The 24,352-nt window shown below is 44.9% G+C and overlaps 1 protein-coding gene and 1 long non-coding RNA gene across 3 annotated transcripts; one reads left to right on the plus strand and one right to left on the minus strand.

Moving 5' to 3' along the window:
- Window positions 1-2,059: 2,059 nt before the first annotated feature.
- On the minus strand, window positions 2,060-23,244 carry DNASE1L3 (deoxyribonuclease 1L3). Of its 2 annotated transcripts, XR_002136719.3 has the most exons (9): window positions 22,805-23,244; window positions 15,745-15,833; window positions 12,468-12,554; window positions 11,760-11,872; window positions 9,170-9,282; window positions 6,479-6,636; window positions 3,705-3,801; window positions 3,238-3,409; window positions 2,060-2,255 (listed from the first exon to the last, which is right to left on the minus strand). XR_002136719.3 is itself a non-coding variant. In XM_019724155.3 (8 exons), the coding sequence occupies exons 1-8, from the start codon at window positions 22,940-22,942 to the stop codon at window positions 3,293-3,295; spliced, it is 912 nt and encodes a 303-aa protein (XP_019579714.2). In that variant the 5' UTR covers window positions 22,943-23,242; the 3' UTR covers window positions 2,060-3,292. The 2 variants fall into 2 exon arrangements, 1 of the variants encoding a protein (XP_019579714.2); XM_019724155.3 differs by having other exon boundaries at window positions 2,060-3,409; window positions 22,805-23,242.
- Window positions 19,902-22,929, plus strand: LOC148758248 (uncharacterized). Its single transcript, XR_016021308.1, has 3 exons — window positions 19,902-20,073; window positions 20,153-20,245; window positions 22,792-22,929. It is a non-coding gene; the product is annotated as an uncharacterized LOC148758248 (long non-coding RNA).
- Window positions 23,245-24,352: the final 1,108 nt, after the last annotated feature.

Here is a 24,352-nt window from a genome sequence, read left to right on the forward strand (position 1 = left end):
GGCCTGGGCTAGGGCAGCCCCCTTTGACCCTCTGAAGTCTAGCGTCTGTCTGCAGCTTTGTCCCACCTACATGGAGACTTGGGGAACCAAGCAATCATTCAACTAGTGTTCCATTCATAGCGCTCACTAGTTCCCAGCCCATTTTCTCTGAAGAACTGAGTGTGTGTGTGTGTGTGTGTGTGTGTGTGTGCGTGCATGCACACATTCTTGTTTCCTTGAAATTCCCTTAGTTTTACTTAATTTCAATAGATTCCTTGAATCCTAAAGCTTGAAGTTACTGGAGCCAGGGTCCTGGGTCACACGGTTATCCCCTCTGCCTTCAAAATGTGACGTGTGGGTAAGTGACATGGGAATGCTGGCTCATTGTGGCTTCTGCCTTCAGGACCATTTGGGTGGAAGTTCTAATGGGGAGACAGGGAAGATGATGCAGGTGTGAAAGCCCCTGAGTGGCTCTGCTCTCCCACACACTCACCTGAGCCAGGTAACTTTCCTCCTTCCAGGAGGGGAGAGGGATGTGGCCTTCGGTTTGTCACTTTCCTTCCCTGTTTTGGCAACTGCTCTTTATAGTTCTCCAACCCAAGGGAGAGACGGGAGCTAGGGCTGCTGAATTAAAGATGCTCCATCCACCCCCCCACCCTACAAGGACAGGATGGAGGGTACTAGGGTAATAGTTCTGTTTGAGGCAGGAAAGGGGTGTTGATGAGGACGAGAAAATAGCAAGGACTGGAAGCAGTGGCGTCTCCATTTCTCAAGGCTCACTTGCCCAAATGCTTGTGTGGTGAATAATAAAGAAATGGATGGCAAAAATTCATTCTAAATAATTATATGAGAGCCATATGGACCCAAATACTTAAAAAGGCCTACCCTTTGACAGAGCAAGTCCTGTTAATAAAAATACAGCCTCCATTTGTGGAGGGCTTACTAGGTGTCAGGCACATAGTCAGCATTTTACATGCATTATCTTATTTAAACTTTACCTATGAGGTTGATTCTCTTATTATCCCCATGTTACACATAAGGAAACTGAAGATAAGCAACCTTCTCAATGTCCCACAGGCAGTAGGTAGTGCAGAGTATGGCTCCAAAGTGAGCCTGTCCCCTTCACCTTGCTACACCTCTTCTCGCTGAGGAGGGCTAGGAAAGTGAGTTCAAAATATGGTTCTCAATAAATAATTAATGAAAGAAAACTCTGGGCCTCAGTCACCTGAGAGTTTGTTAAAAATGCAGCTTCCTGGGCTACATCCCGAGGACGTAGATCTCCTGAGACACTCTGGGGGCCTGGGGCCTGGGGGTAAGCATGATAACAGGGCCCCGGGGATTCTGCTGAACACAAGTTTCAAACCCTCTGGACAAAGAAAGCCGAAGCTGAAAGAGTACATGCGACCAGGGAACACTCCCCCAAAAAGCCCTGGGAGCCCCACCCAGGCCAGGTGGCCCAGAGGGAAGGGAGGATGTGTGCAGCTCCATTAGGCTGTGGCCAGTGAGAAGCCCCACTCTGTCCCCTCTTGCCCAGTAGAGTTTGCCCAGAATGAGAGCTGCACATGCTCATCGGTCCAGTAACCTGCTCTGTGCAGGGACTGAGGGATGTCTTGTCACCGAGGAGGTCGCAGGGTGGCAGGACCAGGTCAGAGCCATGCATAGGCTCGCTTGGTGTCTGGTCCACTGCCGTGACCTCTCCCGCCCAGCACAGGACTTGTTCCAGCCACATGCTGGCCTTGGGCAGGGTGATCTCTCCTCCAGAATAAGCTCATCTGTGCATTGCCTGCTTGACTGTTTTGGACCTTGGAGACTGGAAGTTTTCCTGGGATAGTGAACCCTGCTCAGAAGAGGGGGTGACAGGAGTTTTGCAGGCTTGCCCCCACTCTCCCCCACCCGTTCTGAAGTTAATTGGATGTTTGGGGGAAATGGTTTCCCCTGTTTAAGCAGGACCTTTTGATTTTATTCTCTCAGTCAGGTGTTCCAAAATTTCAAAAATCAAGCTTATGGTCAGTTTTCTTATATAAAAAATCACGTCATCCCTAATAATTTAAGGGAAATAAGCAAAGAATAGGACGATGAATGTAGTTTGTTATAAACTGTATTTTTCAAGGTTATATATGGTGCTTATTTAGGCACAGACTCAGTGGAAGAATGCATAAGCTGGTTAAGAGGGGTTGCTTCTGAGACAGAAAAGTAGAGGCTGGTTGTCGGGGTATAGCATTTCTCGTCAGTGCACACTCTTAGGTATTGCTCGCATAGTTAGCCATGTTCATGCACTGCTTGAACAAAGAAACAATATAAGAGAAAACAAAGCAAAACAAACAAAATGGTCATCATACAGGATACAGGTAAAATGGTGCCATGTTGCTGGATTCCTCTGAAACTCTTTGTTGCAGAAATATAACAAAATCCTCGAGTCCCTGCCAGCCAACTGGGCCTTTGATCCACCAGGTCCCTCTAAGAGTCCTAATAGTGGCCTTGGTGACAAATGCAATGTGGTGAATGTTACAATAGGGGTATGGCATATATGGGGACAAGAGCATTTAGCCCAGGCTCTGGGATGGGACAGGGCACGTGGGCACACGGAAGGGGCAGTCCTGCTGGGCATACAGCGCAAGGTGAGATGAAGGTCAGGCTGACATGATATGCCTGATATAGAGACCTTCATGGATGTCCAAAATCTCTGGGCTCTCTCTGAATGGTCATAGTAGCCCCTGAAGGATTTATAAGCAGGGGTGGAAATGCAGCTGATCTGTGGTCAGAATGAAATTTCAAAGGATGACATTGGTGGTGTCTGAGTTGGAGGACAATTCAGAGGCAGGAAGATCAGGTAGGAGAAGACTTTATCCGTTTGAGACATGATGGTGGCCTGACCTCAGACAGAAGGGGCCGGATTCCCAAAACAGTCAATTATCCAAATCATGGGGTGCGGTTGGGGCCCTGGCATTTCTGGTCATTCTCCATGGAGTGGGATCCCCTTGTGAAGACTGAAAACTGAGTCCTGCTTCTGCAGCCTCTCCACAGCAGGGTTGGGCTGTGTCTGTGACAGTGGGTGGAGTTCTAACTCACGACATGAAGAACATTCTTTGGACTACAAAAGCCCCTAGCTTTCTTTTGAGCAATTCAAGGGAGGTGCGAGCCCAAGTGGGATAATAGAAGACTCTCCTCCCAATTTGGCTCAAGTAGGATTAAATTCAAGTTGAAAAATGAAAGCAGTTGGACCAATCTTGTTTCCGGAGTGCAGGGAGCAGTTCATACCTGTTAGAGCTCTTTTAAGAGGCAAGATATGGCTAATAAAATGGCACCCTTGTATCTAGGAGCGACTGGCCTTCTTTTTCTTCTTTAAAGAGACAGACTTTTTTCTATTGGTAATGGCCCTTGAATATTGTAGTTTAAATTCAACTGGGAAGTGGTCACTGACATCCAAGGCCTGTAAGGAGATAAATTTGAGAATCAGGAGACACTCTCATTTTAGTGATGAGTAAATTCAGGCTCCAGGTCAGATGATAAAATGCCCAAAGTCACCGAATAGAACACATACTGGTGAGCACCATCCCTGGACCAGCTCAATCTGAAATTTAGGCAGCTCTTCCAGTCACAGAGCCATAGGCTTTGAGACTCAAGGCCCAGTATCCCACTGTTGTGTCTACCGTGGTGGCCTCAAAGAATGACACCAACCCATCTTTCCAGGACGGTAACATAAAAAGACAAAATGGCAGCCATACCTCCTCATCAGTTAACCCGTAAGCTTTCTGGAAGTCAAAAACACTGCTTGATTTGGGAACAACAGAGTCAGCGATTTCTTGTCCCCTCAGCACGATCCTGCAGAAGGGGAGGGAAGACAGTCATGTTAAGTCACCCTGTTGATTTTTGAGATCAAACCAAGGTCCGTGTTTGACATCTGGAGTTGACTGAGCAGCCCTTTCATGTGGTGGTCCAAGTCCAGACTTGTTTTTAGCTTGTGACGCTTAGGATGGTGCCTAAGATTGGGAAACAGGATCAGCTCCAGCTATGTCCCTGTGGGCACCGGGACAGTATTTCCCTGTGTGGGCAGGTAACTCTAGTAGTGAAAGAAAAGGTTTTATATGATATATGGACACCACACCATGTAGCAAATTCTTGCATTCTGAGAATAATGTTTCCTTTGCAATTATTTTTCACTTTTCCAGATTTGATTATGAAGAAAGGTGTTGGCTTATCTTTAATACTCCCTAAGCCCCCATTTTGGACAAGAGAGAGCATGTTGCAACCACGGAGCATTCTAAAGGCAAGAGAATTAAGGCCAAATTTACATTGTTTGGTTTTCACCAAATTATAGCAAATTATGCTGTTTTCTTCCCTTAGTATTATGAAGTTTCCTTTAAAATTAACTTATTTCGGTAAGAAATGAATGGATTAAACACAAATACCGTATTTCCCCAAAAATAAGATCTAGTTGGAAAATAAGTCCTAGCATGATTTTTCAGGATGATATCCCCTGAACACAATCCCTAATGCGTCTCTTGGAGTAAAAATTAATATAAGACCCAGTCTTATTTTCGGGGAAACACGGTATGGAGAAAAACCATAGTAGAGTTGCTTTGCAGCAATGACAAAAAAATGGGAAGGTGGTAGTTAAATGAATTTTGGATGCAGTTGGGGTCTGTATGGCCCCCACAGACTGACCGAAGAGTGACAGGAGAGTCAAACAGCCAGTTCATGGCCATCCACTGCGCTTTCCCTGATTCTGACCAGCTGATTTGGTTTCCTCTGTTGGCTTCCAGCACCACCTGGTTAACTTCTAACTCAATCCACAAGTAACCTCTTCATATGTGGTTGGAGATTTCTTTTGGACATAGTCTGGAACAACATAGTTAAGGTTGCCCATTTCTGAGTTCTTCTCGGTATGTGTGCAGGTGGGGCAGCTGACCGTGCTAAGCTTTCCCACGGCTGCTCCAGCACATGGGTTTTTCAATAGATATTTGAATACAGAACAAAGGCTGGAATTGAGACCATTTCATCTTAACCCTCCTCCCCCTTACTAAACATTTAAAGCATCTTTTAAAACCACAAGAGATACATGCTGTTAAGGAAAACAGAGAAAATTCAGAGTAGCAAAATAAGAAATTAATCCTGAAAACATCACGTATCACCCTGCCATCCTTTGGCATATACATGTATAACACCAGGGTTCTAGTAAACACCTGTTTCAGCCTGTTCCCCCATCCCACCTAATCTACTGTAAACCTCTCTTCCTGTGATTCACTGTTCTCCTGCTTCACTATTTTCAATCACCTCCCTTTTACTTGCCAAGGGAGAAAAATGGGCCACAGAAGGGACTTGACTTGCCCACAGCCACACAACTGGCATGTGCTTTGCAGGCAGCCTCTCAAAATGGGGAACTGGGAGCTCAGCCTCCTGGAACTTCCCACCTTGACTCTGCTTTCCCCAATGCGAGGGCTATTTCCACTTGTGAGGGCTGAAACAATGACTTCTACAACAGTCACACCAGCCCTGAAAGCTCCAAGAGGAACAAAGGAGGTCATGGGATGGAAATGAAAGCCAGACCTCAAAACTAGAGAAGTAAGAACAACTCTTGTCTCACAGATGGCTGTCTCATGCTTTCTCGGTGCAGGCTGAGACCTGAGAATGGCAACCACCCGTGGGACCAGGGCTCCTAGGGAATTCCCACTTGTGGTCTCCACTATGGATGGGCAGATCATGTGTGAACCTTCACAGTCTTCAGGCACTCTTACCACTTCCCTTCCGATTTAAGAAGCAAAAGTGAAAGCTGATTGAAAAGCCCCAGAGAGACTTTACAAATATAAGAGCAGGCTGTTATTCAAATGTATATATTTGCATTTAGGAATGTGCAGCAAAAGCTTTAGAAGTATAACTACCCTTGCACTAACTGGTCTCCTTTTTAGAGTTTTATCCTAAGGATATCACAAATATATGCACAAAATGCATATAGAATGTTCATTTTAGCAGTGCTTTTAATAACAAACCCTCGGTAATATAATAACTGAATGCCCAATCCTAATGCCCAATTATAGGGGATTGAGAGAGCAAACTGTGGCATGTCTTTGTGATGGAATAATTAACAGCAATGAACGTACTGAGTGCTTACCACATGGCAGATATTGTGTTATAAGATTTACAAATTACTTTATTTAATCCTCACTGTATATCCAAGAATGAGGCACAGCTATAATCTCCATTTTGTAGGTGAGGAAACAAAGGCACAGAGAGCCTTTGTCTCTTTGTCACAGACATATTAAGTGGTAGAGCCAAGACTTGAACTCAGGCCTGTCTTACACCAAAGCCCATGCTTGCCACTGCTAAAGTACAGTGCCCACTTCATGCAATTTGTGTACTGCACAAAGTACTAGGTGAAGAGACCTGAAATCTAATCGACTCAGCTCTCCAAGCCAAGTGCCTCATCAGCGCAGAGGGGGTGCCTTTTTTAGAGCATACCAAGCTGTGCATGGGCTAGCAGCCTCTGGCAGGTGCCCCCTACCTGTCATATGCACAGTTGGTGCTCTTCTTGACCGTGGTGTCCTCTCTGTCCCCAATCAGCCAAATGAATCTGGGGTCAGTCCTCAGGCGGATGTTCTCCCAGGCCTTCTTAGGGACGTAGCTGCAGCCTGCATTGAAGTCACCCATGAAAATGAAATTCTGAAAGAAATGATTTGGAGGCTCAGTCACCTGGTGAGCCTGGTTGCTCAGAATGGCTAGCCATGACTCCATCTCCGATGCCCAGTAAATGATGGGTTCTGTTATGGGCTAACCTGGGTCCCCCCCAAATTCATACGTTGAAGTCCTAAGCCTTAGTACCTTAGAATGTGACTGAATTTGGAGAGAGGGCCGTTAGATAGGTCATTAAGGTCAAATGAGGTTATACGGGTGGACCGTAATCCAATATGACTGGTATCCTATTGGAAAAGAGGAGACTAGGACACAAAGAGACGCGGAGGGACAACCAAGGAGAGAGGCCTCAGGAGAAACCCACCCACTGGCACCTTGATCTTGGACTTCCAGCCTCTAGAACCGTGAAGAAATAAATTTGTGTTGTTTAAGCCACTCCATCTTTGGTACTTAGTTATGGCAGTCCTAGCAAACTAAGACAGGGCCTTTCTTAGTTTCCTTTTGCTTTTTAAAAGAAGAGCCCGTGGTTTTGAGTTGAGTCATGGTTTTGATGAGTAACTGACAGGCAAGTGTTTACCAGGGAGGGTGTTCTAATGGGAAGGAGGATGTTTGCTGTAGCCGCTCCCTGCTGGTCTTAGTCACCATGTCTCTGTAATTCAGCAGCAGAGCTAGGTGGGGATCCCGCTGGTTTATTCCCTCACATCTTTTGTCTCTGACTTAAAGACATGAATGAATCAACCCCTTTTGTTTGAACTTGGGTGGTGTATTTGGGTGATGTATTTGATAGCTTTCACCACCCTTTCTCGCCTATTGTCTTGAACTAGGGAATTCATTTCTGGGGAAATTCTGTCTGCTGAAAAAGTGGGAAGAACCTTAGGTCACCAACAGACCATTCTATCTTGGAAGTGTTTTTCCCTGCAGGACTCTTGAAACAGAATTTTAATATTCCTCAGTCCAGAGGAAGTGTCAGATTTCCTTGTTTGTGCTATTGTTTGGGGCTGTTGCTGACCTGAGAGTTTTCTTCAGAAACATTTTATCATGGTTTGTCCTGAGATTGATGGGCATAGTTGAGGACAGGATGTCATCCTTAACTCTAGTGACCAGCATCTTCTCTTACTATAGGCACAATTTACTGAGCATTCCCTGTGGGCGAGGCCCAGCATTAAGTGTTTTATAAAGTTTCATTTAAATCTCACAAACACTAGGAGGTAGAAGGACCTTTAACCCCTGTGGAAACAGGATAGAGGGCCTGCTCCACACCACTCACCTGGTGAAGACAAGAACTGAACCCCGACCTGCCTCACTGACGGCCCCTCAGCATGCGTTTCCCCTCTTGTTCCTTTTTGTGCCACTGATGCCTCCCAAGTGCCCAACACTTAAAAAATGCTCAATTAATTCTGGTTGAATGAATTAACTACTTCATAATTTTCAGAATGAATGAATGAGTCTTTCTCTAGCCCTGCTCTTTACAAATAAGCAATGAAATATGCCCCCTGTGTTCTCCATGTCCTAGCTATGGGTCCAGCTTTACTGGACTCATTTTGTACTTTCAGCAGGGGAACTGACGAGCAGGGAGAGGATTCACTGGAGTCACCTCCCAAAAGGAGGAAAGAAGAATGTGGAAGAGCCCTCCAGAGCATTTCCATGTTTGCGAAGCACTTTCACAGACTCTCACAGCCACAAGTGGCAGCATCCATGTTTTCCAGATGAGGAGATAATTAAGGCCAAAGGGATGGTAGATGTAGTCCCTTTCTGTGAGAATAGCACCCCTAATTTGGGAAACCACCTCTCTCTTCCACCTCAGTTCATGAAGTTAAGGTGGAGCTTAGCTAATCAGAGCATCTCAACTCCCTGATCACAGTGATTGGTTCAGGGGTGGACATGTGACCTAATCAGAGCCAATGAGACTCAATCCCAGGGTATTTGTTGCATTTTGGGAAATAAAATTTGTCAGTGGGTCTAGAAGCTGCTGATGGCTACCTTGCCATCCCAAGGGTAGAGCCAGCTTGAAAATGGAGCCCACGCAGAGGAAAGGAGGGCCAGGAGATGGAAAGAAAGAGACCAGCCAAGCCCCGATTACTTTGTCTGAGCCCTGGATCCAGCTATGCCTGAACTACTCCTGAACATTTTAGGTACAAGAACCAATAAATTTCTTTTCCTTTTCATGAGCCAGTTTGAAATTCTGTCACTCCTGACCTCTTTTTGTGTCACTGTTCTCAACTGCAAAGTGAGAAGGATAAAAGTAGCTACCTCATGGGATTATTGGGAGGATTCAATAAACTTGTCCATGCCCATCTTCAGCACAGTTCCTGGCACCTTCAGTGACGTTTGGCAGCCATTACTGTGGAGCAGTGTAGGAATTTCCAAGACCCACGTGAGTGGTACTCAGGCAGATTTAACAAGAAGGATATTCAGGGCTAAGGAAAGGCCTAAAATGAGGCTCCAAAGATGGCGGTCTGCACATGCTCTGTCCCCTCACTCTCCCAGGGAGTCACTTATCCCTCTTAAGGACCAGATTCTGCCCCTGCTAGATGGGAATTCAACAGACACAGAGGGTCCTCACCTCCGCCTTCCAACGGCGTTTCACATCCAGATAGACATCAGCCAGCTCATCAATCTCTTTAACGGATGTCTCGGGGGTAGTGTGTAGGGGGACAATCACGAAGTCCTTGACAGCTAAGGAAGAGGAAAGAGTCAGAAGTCACAGGCTTGCCCTGGCACAGTTCCAGGAACACTGCTCAAGAGAAACAGGCGATCCTCCCAGAAGGCATGGACTGTGTTTTCTGGTCTCCCCCATTTCCAGAGAGTCCAGCCAGTGGCTGAGATTTGAATGATCTTAGGCTTGTGAGGCCGTTCTTTTCAGCACGTGAAAGCCTCTTTTCCCCCAATCACCCCTCACAGCTAAGAAAAAGCTGGTAGACAGTGTTCCTTGCTGGCATTGTGGGTGTTCATTTTTTGAAAAACTGTTTTTTTTGTTTGTTTGTTTTTCAAAGAATAAGCCTGTTTGGCTTTTGTAGTAAGGAAAAAATTGAAGCATGTCAGCCTATACTCCTTTTGTAATCAAGAAAAAAAGCCCCAAAAAGTCATTTTAAAATTAAAGCAGTTTTTTTGTGGAATGTCTAAAACATTTCGCCCACCAGGAGAGACCGAGAGAGCCTGAATGAGGGAATGTGGGTGAGCCTCAGAACACACCTTGCCCATTTGCTGCTAGCTGCTGTAGTGTTCTGAATACCTCCTCCTCGGCTTTCCCTCATTCTGTGCCTACTCAGGAGCGGGGTGCTATGGGGTGGTCACAGTGGGGGAGCCCGCTCTCAGACTGGGCAGGCTGTCTCCAGGACCCCACACTGACCCAGCAGCTATCTCCTGCTCTCATTCTCATGCCGCTACTCCACTCCCTAGCCTTGTTTGTTCTCCCTAAACACCCCAACCCCTTTCTCACAAGAGAGCTTGTGTGCTCACTGTGCCCTGCCTCCAAAACGCCCTTCCCCAGCCCTCTCTGACTTGACTTCTTCACATCACAACCTAATGTCACTTCCGAGGGGCCATCCCTGGTCCCCCCATCGATGGTGGGCCCTTCACCCTGCTAGTCAATGCACACTGCTTACTTCCTTCATGCTGTGGAATTACTTGATTTACTTCTTTGTTTGGCCCACTGGAAACCTAGCACTGTAAGGGCAGGCTTATCTGTCTCATTCACCCTCTTGGCTCCAGCACCTAACACAGTGCCTGGCACATTGGAGGTGCTCAAAAATGTTTGTTAACGGAATGAATGAATGAATGAATGAATGAATAGATGAATAGCTAACTCCTTTATCTTTAATCCCAGATAGAGGGGACAGAAGGAGCTTTCCTTGCACAAGAGAGAAAATTCTAAATAGGACATGACTGAGGTGTCATCCCAGGGGAGAGGTAGAGGGGTCGAGAAGAGTGGAAGTGTGAAAGCTCAAAAGAAATAGGTTCGTTTGCAATTCACAAAGGCTGAGGACTCTTGGAGAAGAAATAATCATTACAGGGGAGGAAGCTCTCTGAACATTGCCCTGGTCAGCCAAGTGTGACTCGTGTACATGCCAAAGAGGATTATCGCTCTCTGAAGGGCATTTCTTGCCCTCAGGAGCCCTTATCTTCTTCTCTTGTCCTGTTGGGAATTTTCTCACCATTCTCCCATGTTTCACAATACTCTGCCTCTGAGACAATGAGTCCTGGGCAGAAAATAGTTCGGGATGCTTATATTTGTGTGGTGTAGGTATAGATGCTTTCAGCTCTGCATGTGTTTGCTTGGTCATTGTGTGTCTCCCCTACTATGACATAACTTCATGAAGGTGAGGACTTTGTCTGTCTTGTCTGGTGCCCAGAAAAGAGCCTGGCACATAGTAGGTACTGAAAAAATATTTGATTCTCTATATCTCCAACTGGCAAACCAAATTTCTTCTTGCCTTTCCATTGAGTGTCACATAGTGGTTAACAGCATGACCTCCTGAGATGGTGGCTTGGGTTACAACCCTGGCTCATCCACTTCAATAGTGGCTGGGTGACCTTGGACAAATGACTACACCTTTTTGAACCTCAATTTCCTCAAATGTAAAGTGGAGATGATCCTAGCTCCTATGTTATAGGGTCATTGCAAGGAGTATAGGAGCGTGGCACAAATCAGGGCTCAGTAATTGTTAGTGGCTAATACAAGTGCTATTGTTCGAGTTCAGGGTGCAATCATTTGGATTTCCACTCTACCCCTGTCTGTGGAGGAAACTTCTATGTTGCTCCTGGAGAGAGAGTGAGACTCTAGATGGGTGGGTCATCTTTGCTGGCCTTCACTAGGACATTTTTAGATGAAGGAATCGTTGTACTTGATTGGGGCTGAGGAATTGCAGGAAATAATTTCTACCAGCCTAAATGTTCCACAGACAGTGGAGTTATCATTGATTCCAGTAGGCAGGCTTCAGACTGCAGAGGCAACTGGCCCGGTGCCATCAAACTAGACTATTCTCTACATTCAGGTATGAGAAGTTCTTAATGGCTTTCTCAGCCCTAAAGCCTAAGGCCCCCCTACAGATGCTGCATAAACCCTAGGATCTCAGATCACCCTCAGGGCGGCTGCCCATGCACAGGGTCACTGGAGAGAATATGGGCGAGAGAACATGGTCTGTGGGCCTCACCAGTGTAGGGTGACTGGAACCAGATCACAAAGGGCTCCCTGGAAAATACATCTGCGTCTCCAGCTTGATAGTCATGGTAGAGGTAGCTTTTCTTCACAGACACTAGCTTTTCCCTAAAAGACAAAAAAGGAAGCCCTTCCTGCTGAGTCAGCTGTCTTCTTATTCCTTATAAGCAGAGACATATGTTCCCACGGCTTAGCCTCCCAAGCAGGTTTGGATGTTCTAAGGGATTTTTCGCCTGAGAACAAGGCTTAGTCAACTTTTCTCAATGGCCAGGGCCCTTTGGGAGCTGAAGATCTGAGCAGTACTGGTTTCTAGGCCACCCACAAATTAATGTTCAGACTTAAATCAAATTATTAGTAGGAAGAGGATGAGACTATGGAGTTCTGAAGTCAGCTGTGCTGAGCAACTCAGGTTTCCATCCCTGGACCAGGACTTGACTATAAAGAATAAAGAACTCCTGACCCCCCTGACCAGGAAACCAATGAATTAAACAACAAATGAGGTGTTGGGAAACTGCTTGTGTTTTCTAGTTTGCAGAGTTAATACTTTGTACCAGGCCCAATTTTGACAGCAGTTATTTTGATGGATATTGAAAACTGGTTAGAGATCAAAATGTGGTTTTGAAGAGAAGATATGCATTTTGATTCAATTCAAAGTCATCATTTCTAAATGAACCATGTTCCAGGAAGCATAGATTATACTTACTTGTAGAGAAAGGCATACTGTTCTTTATATGTGTTTCTTCCAAGCCGATTGCTAATCACATAGTTGTATGTTGTGCTTCTTGAATTTCTATGAAACATAAAGATTTTACATGCATCTTAAAAGAAAAAATGTTTCCCTACTGCATAGATTCCCCTCTCTCCAATTTACCTCCATATCTCCAATAGCATCATATAGACGGGTTATTATTTATCATAACCTTTAAGTCTAATAAGAAGGGCCACCATTGACTGGAAATCTGACATCTGCCAAGAATCTTTACAGTCATTATTTCTTGACCTTATAAGGTAGGTACTATTGTCACCCGCTTTTTATAATTTGCAAGTGCAAAGCTGGGATTTGAATCCAGATCCTACTCACTTGGAAATCCACATGGTTTGGCTTGCACCTGTGGGAAACTGTTGAGACCGTAGAAGATTCAGGCCAGAATCAGCCCCACACCCTACTCTGGCCCGTGGCTGGGTCTGGAGCTCATACTTCCTGGTGGAGCAAACTTATCTATGCACCATTCATAAGCATTTATCATATGCCGATTCCTAGTAATATTTATGTCAGACTTCCTCTCCTGTTCTGATAACCCCTAGGTGTTTTCTCACAAGCCCTGAACTTTGATTTCAAATCTGCGGTTGTTTATATCCTGGTGATACAGCCTTGAAATCCTATTGCCTCTACCCCTCACCTATTCCAGGGCAACTTGACTCACATTGTATTTGCCAAACTGCTGTGGGCAGAGCCTGAGCTGGTTTTACTCCATCTGCCTGCAAAAAGACGTAGGGCATGTCTGAACTATGGCATAATCTCAGGTTCAGTTGGAAAAAGACAGAAGGGATCTTTAGGAACCAACTTAGACATTACAGAAATTCCTGGGACTTTAGATGCATATTCTAAGGCAAATCCCGCCATGGGGCCCCAGGAAAGTGGATGATGGATCCCTCCAGGCTTCCAGTTTGGGAAGGCTGGCCCTGTTCTGAATCTAGCCTGCCAAGTCCTGGGTTGGCAAACTGTAATGACTCTGCTGTGAAGTGACTTAAAGCTTATGGGGAATAAGGGACAAACAGGCCTGCTTCTGCCTGCAGTCCACAGTACAGGCTAGGGAGATTGGGAAGAACTGAGACCACTGGGGGTGGAAAGACTTGCTACAGGCTGACTGTGGGGAGATGCCTAGAGCCTCCCGTCCCCTCAGCCCCTCATATGTCTGAATTGACTAGAGCTGCTCTAAGGACGGCTGAGGATGCTCAGAATAGAGCACTGGCTTGGGGGTCAGACACAACCCAGGTTCGAAGGTAGGCTCGGCCATTTACTAGCTGGGTGACCTTGGGCAAGTCCCTCCTTTCTGTGCCCCGGTTCCCTCAGCTATAATGGAAGCAGTGAGAGTATCTGCCCTACAGAGTTGTTGTTGGGAGTAAATGAAATAGCACACATAAATGAATTAACAGGATGCCTGGCGTGAGGTTAGGGTATTGGTAGGAGCTGTTTCATGTGGCCCCTGGGACCATCTTCTGCCATTCTATTTCTCTTCATTTTACTAGTAATAGAAACCACCAGCACTTAATGATCACTGCTACAGGCCAGACACAGTTCAGCTTTCATGCATGATTTAATTACTGCCACATCCCAGGAAGATGGGTTCTATTATTAGCCCTATTTTATAGACAGAGAAAATGAGGTTGAGTAACTTGCTTGAGGTCATGGCAGAGCCAGGATCCAATCCCAAGTGTCTGAGCTGAGCACAGGCGCCTAACCCCTGTGCTGCAATACCCTCTTCCAGTGTCAGAGACCAGATCCAGAAACAAGACCTGCCAAGGCTAAAAAGGAGAAGCTCAGCTCCAACTGTGTATTTTCAGATGAGAAATTGAGGACCAGCGAGAGGTAGGGCCAGTCCAAGAGACCCTCTGTGTGAAGGAGAATGGCCAAGGCTCTCCCCCCTGGGCTTAATGAGACTGGATTGACCATTCATTTCTAAAAACCATGTGTTTTCCTAATTACAAAACTATAATAATGACCAGATGTACTGTTAGTTCCATCTAGATGATGGATACATTACTGTTATCATTTTCTCCGTGCTTTTAGGTTTGTTTAAAACATTTCATAAAAAAAATGAAAAGGGAGTGTAACATTCTCATTGTAGAAAATTTGGAAAATAACAGAAAACATAGAAGAAATCTCATTAAAATTCCTTGTAAATCTGTACTCTGAGCCAGCCATTGTCAACATTTTGGTTCACTACTTTTGAATTTTTTATGTTTTTGGTTTTGCTTTGTTTCCATAATTGAATGATTAGACACATATTATTATATACTCTAGTTTGTTGTTTACTCTTATCACCATCTATAAAATAAACATTGTATTAGAAGTTTTAAAAAATCAGGTGCATCAGAATCATCTGGGATGCTTGTTAAGATAATGATTCTTCTCTCACAGATATTCTCATTCAATAGACCTGAGGCTCTTGAATATACGCTTTTAACTCCCTCTGGGGTGAGTGTCAGATGAGAAGTTCTTATTATTCTCTGAGAAAGAATATAAATCATAAATATAATCCAATGTCATTTAAAACTATTTGAGGACATTTTTTTAATTTTTAAGTTACAAAATCAATTCAGGCTTTTTGTAAAATATTCAAATCATACAGGATCATGTAAAATAAAAAGCAAATGTTCCTCATTCTTTCACTGACCCCTAGTACAATCACAGCCCCTCGGCCCCAAGAAGTTAACAGTTTTGGAGAATATCCTTCCAGTCTTTCTTCTTTGCCCACAGAATCTCAAACACACTCTTATTGATGTATTAATGTGATGTAATAGTTACTCTACCTACAGTTCTGAACTTGCTTTTTTCAATATATTGCAGCCATCTTTCCATGCTGGAAGATTTAACTCTAACTTACTCTGTAGTAAAGATGATTTTTGATGGCTACATAATATTCCGGCTTGTGGGCATATCATAATTTCCTATTTGCACTCAATCTTTTCTTTATAACAGGACTTCTCAGCTCAGCCTCTTGTCTGTTTCTTTCGCTTCTCTCTCTGTCTAGACTCCTCATCTATGTCTCCTATTTTGCTTTATCATATTAAAACTAGCTGGTTGAAAGTTCTCAGGACTGTGGCTAATGGAGTTGGAAGCCTGGGTAGTGTTAGTCACGTGAGCTGGTAGTTGGGGTGAGTGCTGGCCCTCATACTAGGTTCAGTTCCCTAGGGCTTTACAAGTGCCCTTGCACTTGACTTTGAGCCCACAGAGGATCCAGGGGCCCCATCTTTACCCATTCAGCCTCTCAATCAGCATGGGGCATATCATGTTGGAGCTGTCCTTGATTTCCATCAGTAGGATGATGTCGCAGCGTTTGATGACCTGTGGAGAGAATTCCCAGGTGTTTGAGGCCATTTACTACAAATAATAAAAACCTTTTAGGGGGTACTTCTTATGTTTTAAGTATCAAATTGGATGCTTTGTTATATGAATTAACTCATTCCCGGAAATAAATGAAGGATTCCCTGAGGGAGGTGCCATTACTATGTCTATTTTAAGGACAAGGAGCCTGTGGCTCCAGAAAGCTGAGTCAAGTACCCGAAGTCACCCAGCTAGAAAGTGGCTGAGGTCAGTGTGAACCTAGGCAATCCAAATCCAAAGCCCACGATCATACCCGGCACATCTTACCTCTTGACTTTGTTTGACTAACAATAATAATAATAATAATAATAATAGTAGTAGTAGTAGTACGTTAGTAAGTGGAAAGTACCAGTCTGGATACTGAGGAAATAAAGAGGTATAATTGTAATGCTAATAATGATAAGAGCTGACATTTATTGTGAGCCTACTCTGAGCCTCACCAACCTTATGAGATGACTATGATTATTTGCCTATTAAGCATAGGAGGAAACCAGGCTCAGAGAGACTGAGTGACCAGCTTAAAGTCACACAGCCAGTATAGATGGTAGGATCAGGATGTGAACTCAGGTCTGTGTGAGTCCACCACCATGCCATACTGTTAAAATATAGTCCCTGCCCTCAAAGACTCATAGTCCAGTGAGAGAGACAAGTGGAAACAACTAGCTACAATAAGAGGCCGTTGAACTTTGTGCTAAACAAAAGTCACAGCTGTGAGATGGTTGAGGAATAATTAACTACTCTGCCCAGAGGGTCATGGAAGTCTCCAAGAGGGAGACGGCATTTGAAGAGACTCTGAAAGGTGAGAAGGAGCTCAGTGGATAAAGAAGGCAGAAGAGGCTCCTTCAGAATGAGCAACAGCCTGGAGATCAGGGTGCAGACCATGTCCGCACCCCTTGGAGACCACGAGGACCTTTCTGTGTAAGGGATCCTGCTGGGCTCAATGACACAAGTTTTATTGGTCAAGGACAGAGCATCCCCAAGGTTAATTCCGTCCTCTCACACAGCCACCAAAGACATGGAGCAGGCGCGTTATGCCCCCGGCCTTTTTTCCGCAGCATATGTTCTGGCTCCCTCTCCAGAAGGGTGACATGGGGACAGCCACCCACGTTGGTTTGTACAGTCTTTAAGAAGCTGCTGGGGGCTAGACATGCCCTGTGTAATGACCGAGGAGGAAGACTGTCCGAGTCTGGATCCTTCCACCAACAGGCTTGGCATCTATGACATCAGCCTTGCAGGTTTGCCCAGAGAGCGCGGGGCGCTGCTCACCGAGCCAGCCTGCTGATTCAGTCATCTGTGACTGTTAGACCTTTCTGGACGGAACTTTAGAGTACGTATCAAAAGCTTTAAAAATTTTATTTGCCTTTTGGTCTAGTTTTCCCACTTTGAGGAATGTCTATCATTGTAAAGAAATATCTACTACTTCTCTTCACATTAATTTCCTCATCTGTAAATTGGAGTGATTGATAATCATTTCCTTACAGGGCTGCTGGAAGGTTAAATGGGTACTTAGAGCAGTGCCAGCCGTATAGGAGACACACAATAAATTATTATTAGTGTTAGTAGTAGTAGTAGTTTACTACTACTACTTGTACAAGAGCAAGACGCACTGCAACAACAAAAATTGGAAACAACTTAAGTATCCCCCAATAAGAAAGCATTAAATGAAATGTATTGAAAACATAAGGCATTATATAGCATTAAAAGTCATGCTTTAAAAGAATATTAACAACATATGAAATACTTCCAATATAAAAGCAGAATACAGAACTGATATAAAGTGGCCTCCATCCTGCAAAATAGATGCAGACTTATGTATTTATTTTTGCATAGAAAAATTCCCACATCAAAGTTACTCAAATGCCAACAACTGTTATCTTTGAGTGATAGAATACTGGGTGAATTTTTTTCTTTTTCATATGTTTTTATACTTTAAAAATTGTCCATAATGACTATTTTTAATTTAATAAAATTAATTAATAAGTTGCAAGGTTATAATTTTAAAAATTATACCTTTGTAATTTTAAAAATTAAAGTGTTATTTTAAAAAGAAAATGCTTGATGAGAAAGGAATTGTGGGTTAGGAGGTGGCCTATATTTATTAAAACATTACAGGTGTGATTCTAACTTAACAAAAGTTAAATGAGGGCTGGCCCAGTGGCTCAGGCTGTTAGAGCTCCATGCTCCTAACTCCGAAGGCTGCCGGTTCGATTCCCACATGGGCCAGTGGGCTCTCAACCACAAGGTTGCCAGTTCTATTTGATTCCTCTACTTCCACAAGGGATGGTGGGCAGTGCCCCCTGCAACTAAAATGGAACACGGCACCTTGAACTGAGCTGCAGCTGAGCTCCCCGATGGCTCAGTTGGTTGGAGGGCATCCTCTCAACCACAAGATTGCCGGTTTCAACTCCCGCAAGGGATGGTGGGCTGTGACCCCTGCAACTAGCAACAGGCAACTGGACCTGGAGCTGAGCTGCGCCCTCCACAACTAAGACTGAAAGGACAACAACTTGAAGCTGAACGGCACCCTCCACAACTAAGATTGAAAGGACAACAACTTGACTTGGAAAAAAGTCCTGAAGTACACACTGTTCCCCAATAAAGTCCTATTCCCCTTCCCTAATAAAATATTTAAAAAAATAAAAAAAGTTAAATGAAATGTCTTATATGAAGTGCCTACCATGTTTCCCTGAAAATAAGACCTAGCCGGACCATCAGCTCTAATGCGTCTTTTGGAGCAAAAATTGATATAAGGCCCCGTCTTATTTTAATATAAGACCGGGTCTTATATAATGTAATATAATATAATATAATATAATATAATATAATATAATATAATATAATATAATATATTAATTTTTGCTCCAAAAGATGCGTTAGAGCTGATGGTCCGGCTAGGTCTTATTTTCTGGTAACCATGGTAATATGGTGCCTGGCACATAGTGAGGGCTTTATAGAGTTAGCTCTTATTATTAACTCATTAAATTTTCATAATAAACCTGCGATGCAGGTCCTCTTATTATTCCCATTGCACAACTGGGGACTCAGAAGCTCAGTGAGGTGAAGTAATTTTACACAGAGTAGTGGAATATCTACTACAGAGTCCCTCTTGACCGCTACACTCAACCACCAAGGAAATCACCATGTCCATGTAACTGCTTCTCAAAGACCAAATCCCTTTTTTGGGTGTGATCCAGCCATGCTGGGAAAATGGGTTCAGAGTTCCTTTCCTGAGTGGAAGGATTGGGCCTCCAGATTTCCTGTTTACAACTCTTTTGCCTGCATAACAAATACCCCACGAGCCCCATATCTCCAGCAGTTACTTCCCGTGGGCAGGCACCTCTGGGAATATTTTCTATAGACTGGAATCTCCACTGCAGTGAGTAATGGCTCAAGATCCTATTATCAGAATTCTCCTGGGGATGGGACCTGTAACTTTAGCTGTTTGACTTTCATCAACCCATCCATCCTCCCACCCATCTATCCATCTGTTGGTTCATCCATCTGAAAAAGGTTTACCAAGGGCCTTCTGTGTGCCAGGCAACATGCTCGACCTTGCTTTATTCACCACTTTATGCCCAACTCCTGGCACAGCATCTGGCATGAGTGAAAGAAAGAGGGGAGGGAAGGAGAAAGGTAAGGCCATACTGGAACCAGTTGAGCCAAGTGCATAAAGCACAAATATCTTCCTGTGTTTAAATCTTCTTTATGGCATCGTAAGAAAAATGGGACTACATTTCCTATTCAGTCCTTTTAACAATAATTTTGTTATAACTTTTTAATTATGAAAATAATGTTGTTTATTGTAGAAAATTTGGAAAATGCAGAAAATTATAAAAATCATCTGATGAGCTGTAACCCCATCACTCAGACACTTTTGCATATTTCTACATTTACAAAATTGACATCAAAATGACTAGCCCATTGGTTCCAAGTATGGACATTGAGTCCAATAATCTTGCATTCACGTCTTGACTCTGTCACTCACCACTTGACTCTATCACTGTGTGACTTTGAGCACTTATGCTTCCGGAACTGCCAGATTCTTTATCTGTGAACTGGGACAATCCCCCACTCATGGGGATTACATAACATAATGGATATAAAATGCTCAGCCTAGTCCATGGCACAGAGCAGAATTGAGCAAACGATGGCAATATTTATTATACAGCTTGGTCTTGATTTTTCAGCTTAATGTTACATTGTAAGTGTTTGCCCCATAGTCATTAACTATTTAGTTTTCAAATTCATTCATGACATATTTTTCTCTGCCCCAATTTCAGGTCGGAGGACACGGAAAAATATATCTCTCCTGGCTCCATCTCCTCAGGAAGAGGATCCAAGGAAGAGGATAATCCTCTCAGACCTGAAACTCAGTGAGTTTTCCTGACTCTGTTCATAGAGGAGGAGGGGAATAGGGGCTGTGCATGGCCAGTGGTGAGGGAATCCCAATAGAGGGTGTCATGAGTGGGCCTGGGGAGAGGGGACATGGTAGTATGGAGAACATTAGAAAAATCTGGGGCAGAGAGCAGCCTATGAAACCCTCTTTCATGTCTCTAAACAGGGGGCCGCACAGCATGGTGGGGGAAAGCCCAGATAGGGTCAATCAGGCCTTGCTCTGACCCTTGCTCTTACACTTACTTACTCCATGACCTTGACTTACTTTACCTCTCTGAACTCCAGTTGCCTCATCTGTAAAATGGGCATACTAATCAGAGGGGTTGTGAGGCTGAACTTGGTTGGACACTGCATATTAAGGGCCTGGCACACAGTCAACATTCTTTAAATGATTCTGTGCCTCCCACATGCACCATCTCACCCCAGTGCCTTGGAGCGTCTGGCACATGGCCTACCTTCAATGAGGATTTCTTGGACGAACAAGCTCTACTCTTTAAGGACACAAACTGAAGAAGTCACAAACAGAAGGAGCCTTACCCAGGCAGGCTTTGGCATTTGAAGAATATAGTACCAGCCAGCAAACCCAAGATGGGGGAGGCAGACCTCCCTCACTCGTCATCTCTGATGTGATAAATCCAGTATAGAAGACTGGAAAAGGTATCTCCACTTACATGATTGGGTTATATAGTTGGATTTGATCCTGGTTTTCCCCTTACTAGTTATGGAAACCTGGATGAGTCACTTCACCATTCCGAGTCTGTCTTCTCAGTTATAAAGTGGGGCAATGCCACCTACATCATTGCATTAAAACAGAATATAAAATTCCTGGCCTATAGTAGGTGCTCAGACAAGGGACCCTCTAAATACTACTATCCTGAGTGCCTGGGATTTGAGTTTCACTATAAGTGCTCGGGGGGCTCCGGCGCGGTTTGGGGGTGGCCTCTGTTTACAGGATGGTTTCGCAGTGATGGGGAACATAAGGAGGCTTTGACAGAGTTCAGACAAGCTTGGTGTTTGGTACGATGGGCGGTCCATCAGTCAGCCCTGTGGGGCACAGCGGCTTAGGGAGGTGCTGACTGTAAGCCCCCCACAGTGGAATCACCAAGGGACAAAATGACAGCCTCTTAAGACTGTGGTGACATTTCCTGAATGGAACAAATGAGGTAGGTGATGGGAACTCAGTAGGTATCCAGGCTCCGTGGAAACTTCTGTGAGGAAACGGGGACAATAGTTTCCTTGCATGTCAGAGTTCCCAGGTGAGCCAGGGAGTCACGGTTCTCACAGGCTTGGCATGGCCATCCTGGCTAAACAATGACACCTGGAAGGCCTTGGGTACTACCCTAAGGGCAGGGACAACCGAATTGGAAAGGACTGTCTAAGGAAGAACACAGCCTGCCAGTCCTCACCCTAATGCACTTTGCCTAATAATAACAGCAGCTCCTGTTTGTGACCACTTGCCTGATTGCAAGCTGGGGTGGGGTGGGTGTGCCCTCACTCACCTTGACTTCTCTCAGTCAACCTGCACTCTAGGTTGTGTAAGGCACATGTCACTGAAAGGCCCTGGAGGCTCAGGGAGCCAAAGGGACTTCCCAAGCTGGCTCACCCCACTGCTGCTGCCACTTGGGGGCTCCTGCAGTCCTACTATGTCATGGTGCCTCCAGGGTTTTCTAAGGCGATAACACCCAGTCAGAGTCCTGGGAAAGGTTTCAGCAACCAGCATCAAAAGTAAATTAACCTTTAGGGTAGAGAGTCAACTGACTCCAGAGGAATTTGAGCAGAGATGCAAGTCATTTGTTACATTACCCAAGGAAAGTCTCACCTATGTGGAGAAAAGATTAGAACTGGGAGTTGGGAAAAAGTTGATGGCTGAGGAGAGGCAAAGAGAAAGAGAGGGAGAGGAGGATGGGGGGAAGAGAGAGAGAGAGAGAGAGAGAGAGAGAGAGAGAGAGAAAGAGAGAGAGAGAGAGAGAGAAAGGGAAGGAAGGGAAGGAAGGAAGGCAGGCAAACAAGCAAAAATCAGTGCTGCACTGATGGTTAAAAGACCAGCTGGGCAGGCATCCCAGCTCCCCACCCACCACCAGCTGAACAATGGTTCTTCACCTTTCATAGTTCATCATCTCTACATGGGGGATAAGAGTCCTTCCTAAGGGTGATGAAACGAAATCCTGTGTTTGAGTGCCTGACACGACGTCTGATAAATGGTAGTAAGCCTTATAGTAGCAGTCAGCCCTTACCTGCGCTTACTGGGAGGCACGGATGTTTTAGGAGCTTTACACTTACCCGCTCATGTGTTCCTCACCACAGTCCTACAGGTTGGCACTATTATTGTCCCCATTTTAAGATGATGACACAGAGGCCCAGAGAGGTGAGGTGGTTATTGCAAATAGGGCTGTTGTTATTGCTACAAAATTCCAAGCCAGCTGCTATCTTGACGCTGGAGACTACCTTTAAATTCCTGCTGAGTCTCTTCAAGCCTGAAAGCAGTAGAGAGGATATGAGGGGTGTCCATCTGTCCTTCTGACAGGAAAGGAGCTCACCTTCACAATGACATCCATGGCGTTCTGGTTTTCCGTCTTGGTTTCCCCAAACGACCTCACATTGAAGGAGCAGATCTTCAGGGCCAGGTTGCCGTTGATGGACAGGAGAAGCAGCAAGGCAGCCAGCGGTGGAGACATCCTGGCCCTCCTCTCAGTGAGAGGACAGCAGTGTGCGGAGTGGAGCGGAGTGCGGGCTCGGAGTCACCTCCTCAGGCCACCTCCTCAGGCTGGCTGACTTATAAAGCCTGCAGATAACAGGAATGACTGGATTCCTTGTTACTACTTTCACTTCTCTGAGGAACTAAAGATCATGGGTTTTATTCCCCAAGGAAATAAAGGAAATGGGATAGTGTTTTAGGAGTCCCTGATTTTGTCACTCTGGTGAGAAAATTGGCCTGCCTAATTGAGGCACCATCCTCTGCAAAGTCACTCCCACCCCAACTGGGAGCCAGCTGTCACATCTGATCATCTTTCCTGTGGTCACAAAAGGCCACATGCCTTTTCCTGAAAATGGATGAACTCAGAAGTGGTCCACAGTAGAGAGCACCTGGGGTGATGGAGGCTTCCTCGGGAGGACAGTGAAGCAGGGGCAGCGGGAAATTCTGCTGTTTTCTGCCATCCCCGGGACTTGGCAGCGAGAGGTCCCTGAACACACCCAGGCTCTGATTCTCTCACCACCCTGAGGGCGTAATTAAGGTCAAGTCTCGTTTGGATTACATAATTTTTAGGCAGTTTTTAACACACCAAATGTTAGCAGCGTGTTGCCAGGAAGAGCGATTGCTGGTCTGCTAGACAGGGTCAGCAAAATGTCCTTGGACTTTAAGGACAAAGAGCCAGTTAAAGGCCCTGGAGGGATCCATGATTCAACCTGATATTATTTTGATGTTTATGAGAGTCGTGTGGCCCCAAGAAAGGAAGGTTTTTGCAAGAATTGCAGAATTTCAGCCCAAGGAAATGACTTGTAGAGATTTGGGCAGGAAGAGATGAAGATCTGAAAATCAAAAGAAATACAAAATTCAATCCAGTTATAAACCAGGGTGAGATTTGCAGACTTGGCAAGAAAAATTCTTCTGTGAAGAGAGCAGGTAATGAGAATCACTTAAAGCCAACATTAAGATCAGCATAGAGATGACCTCCTCCTGAAGTGATGGGCATGTGGCACAGCCTCAGGGAACAGTATGTATGTGTTGCCAGTACATGTCCAGTCAGCATCCTGGCCAAAATCTCTGGCCAAGTACGCCCAGGCATTCTAAGGAGATAACCCCAAATAATACATGGGAGGAAATGATGGTTTCCTGAGCGGCTGGTGAGACGAATCTCCCCGTTGTCTGCAGCCCAGACCTCAGGCCTGGATGAATCTCTGGTGAAAGCAGCTTTAGTCAGCGAAGTGCTGATTACACTTCCTCAGGGAACGGGCATCTTTCAACCAGAGAAAGATTTTAGAATTAAGTGAGACACACTTTTTTTTTTTGGTCTTTTAAGAAGAGATTTGTACATATGTGATATGTTATGAACTTGTAACAAATGAGAGATATTGGCCTGTTAAAT

Source organism: Rhinolophus sinicus, chromosome 5, assembly GCF_057876585.1.
Source record: "Rhinolophus sinicus isolate RSI-liver-muscle chromosome 5, RSI-T2T, whole genome shotgun sequence".
NCBI classification, from domain to species: domain Eukaryota; kingdom Metazoa; phylum Chordata; class Mammalia; order Chiroptera; family Rhinolophidae; genus Rhinolophus; species Rhinolophus sinicus.

Excerpts from the sequence above, each read along its gene's own strand:
- DNASE1L3 (XM_019724155.3), bottom strand. The coding sequence starts at position 22,942 with ATGTCTCCACCGCTGGCTGCCTTGCTGCTTCTCCTGTCCATCAACGGC. Across the intron at positions 11,873-12,467 it reads CAGTATGCCTTTCTCTACAA|GGAAAAGCTAGTGTCTGTGA; the intron begins GTAAGTATAATC and ends TTTGTCTTTTAG. Across the intron at positions 9,283-11,759 it reads GTTCCAGTCACCCTACACTG|CTGTCAAGGACTTCGTGATT; the intron begins GTGAGGCCCACA and ends CCTCTTCCTTAG.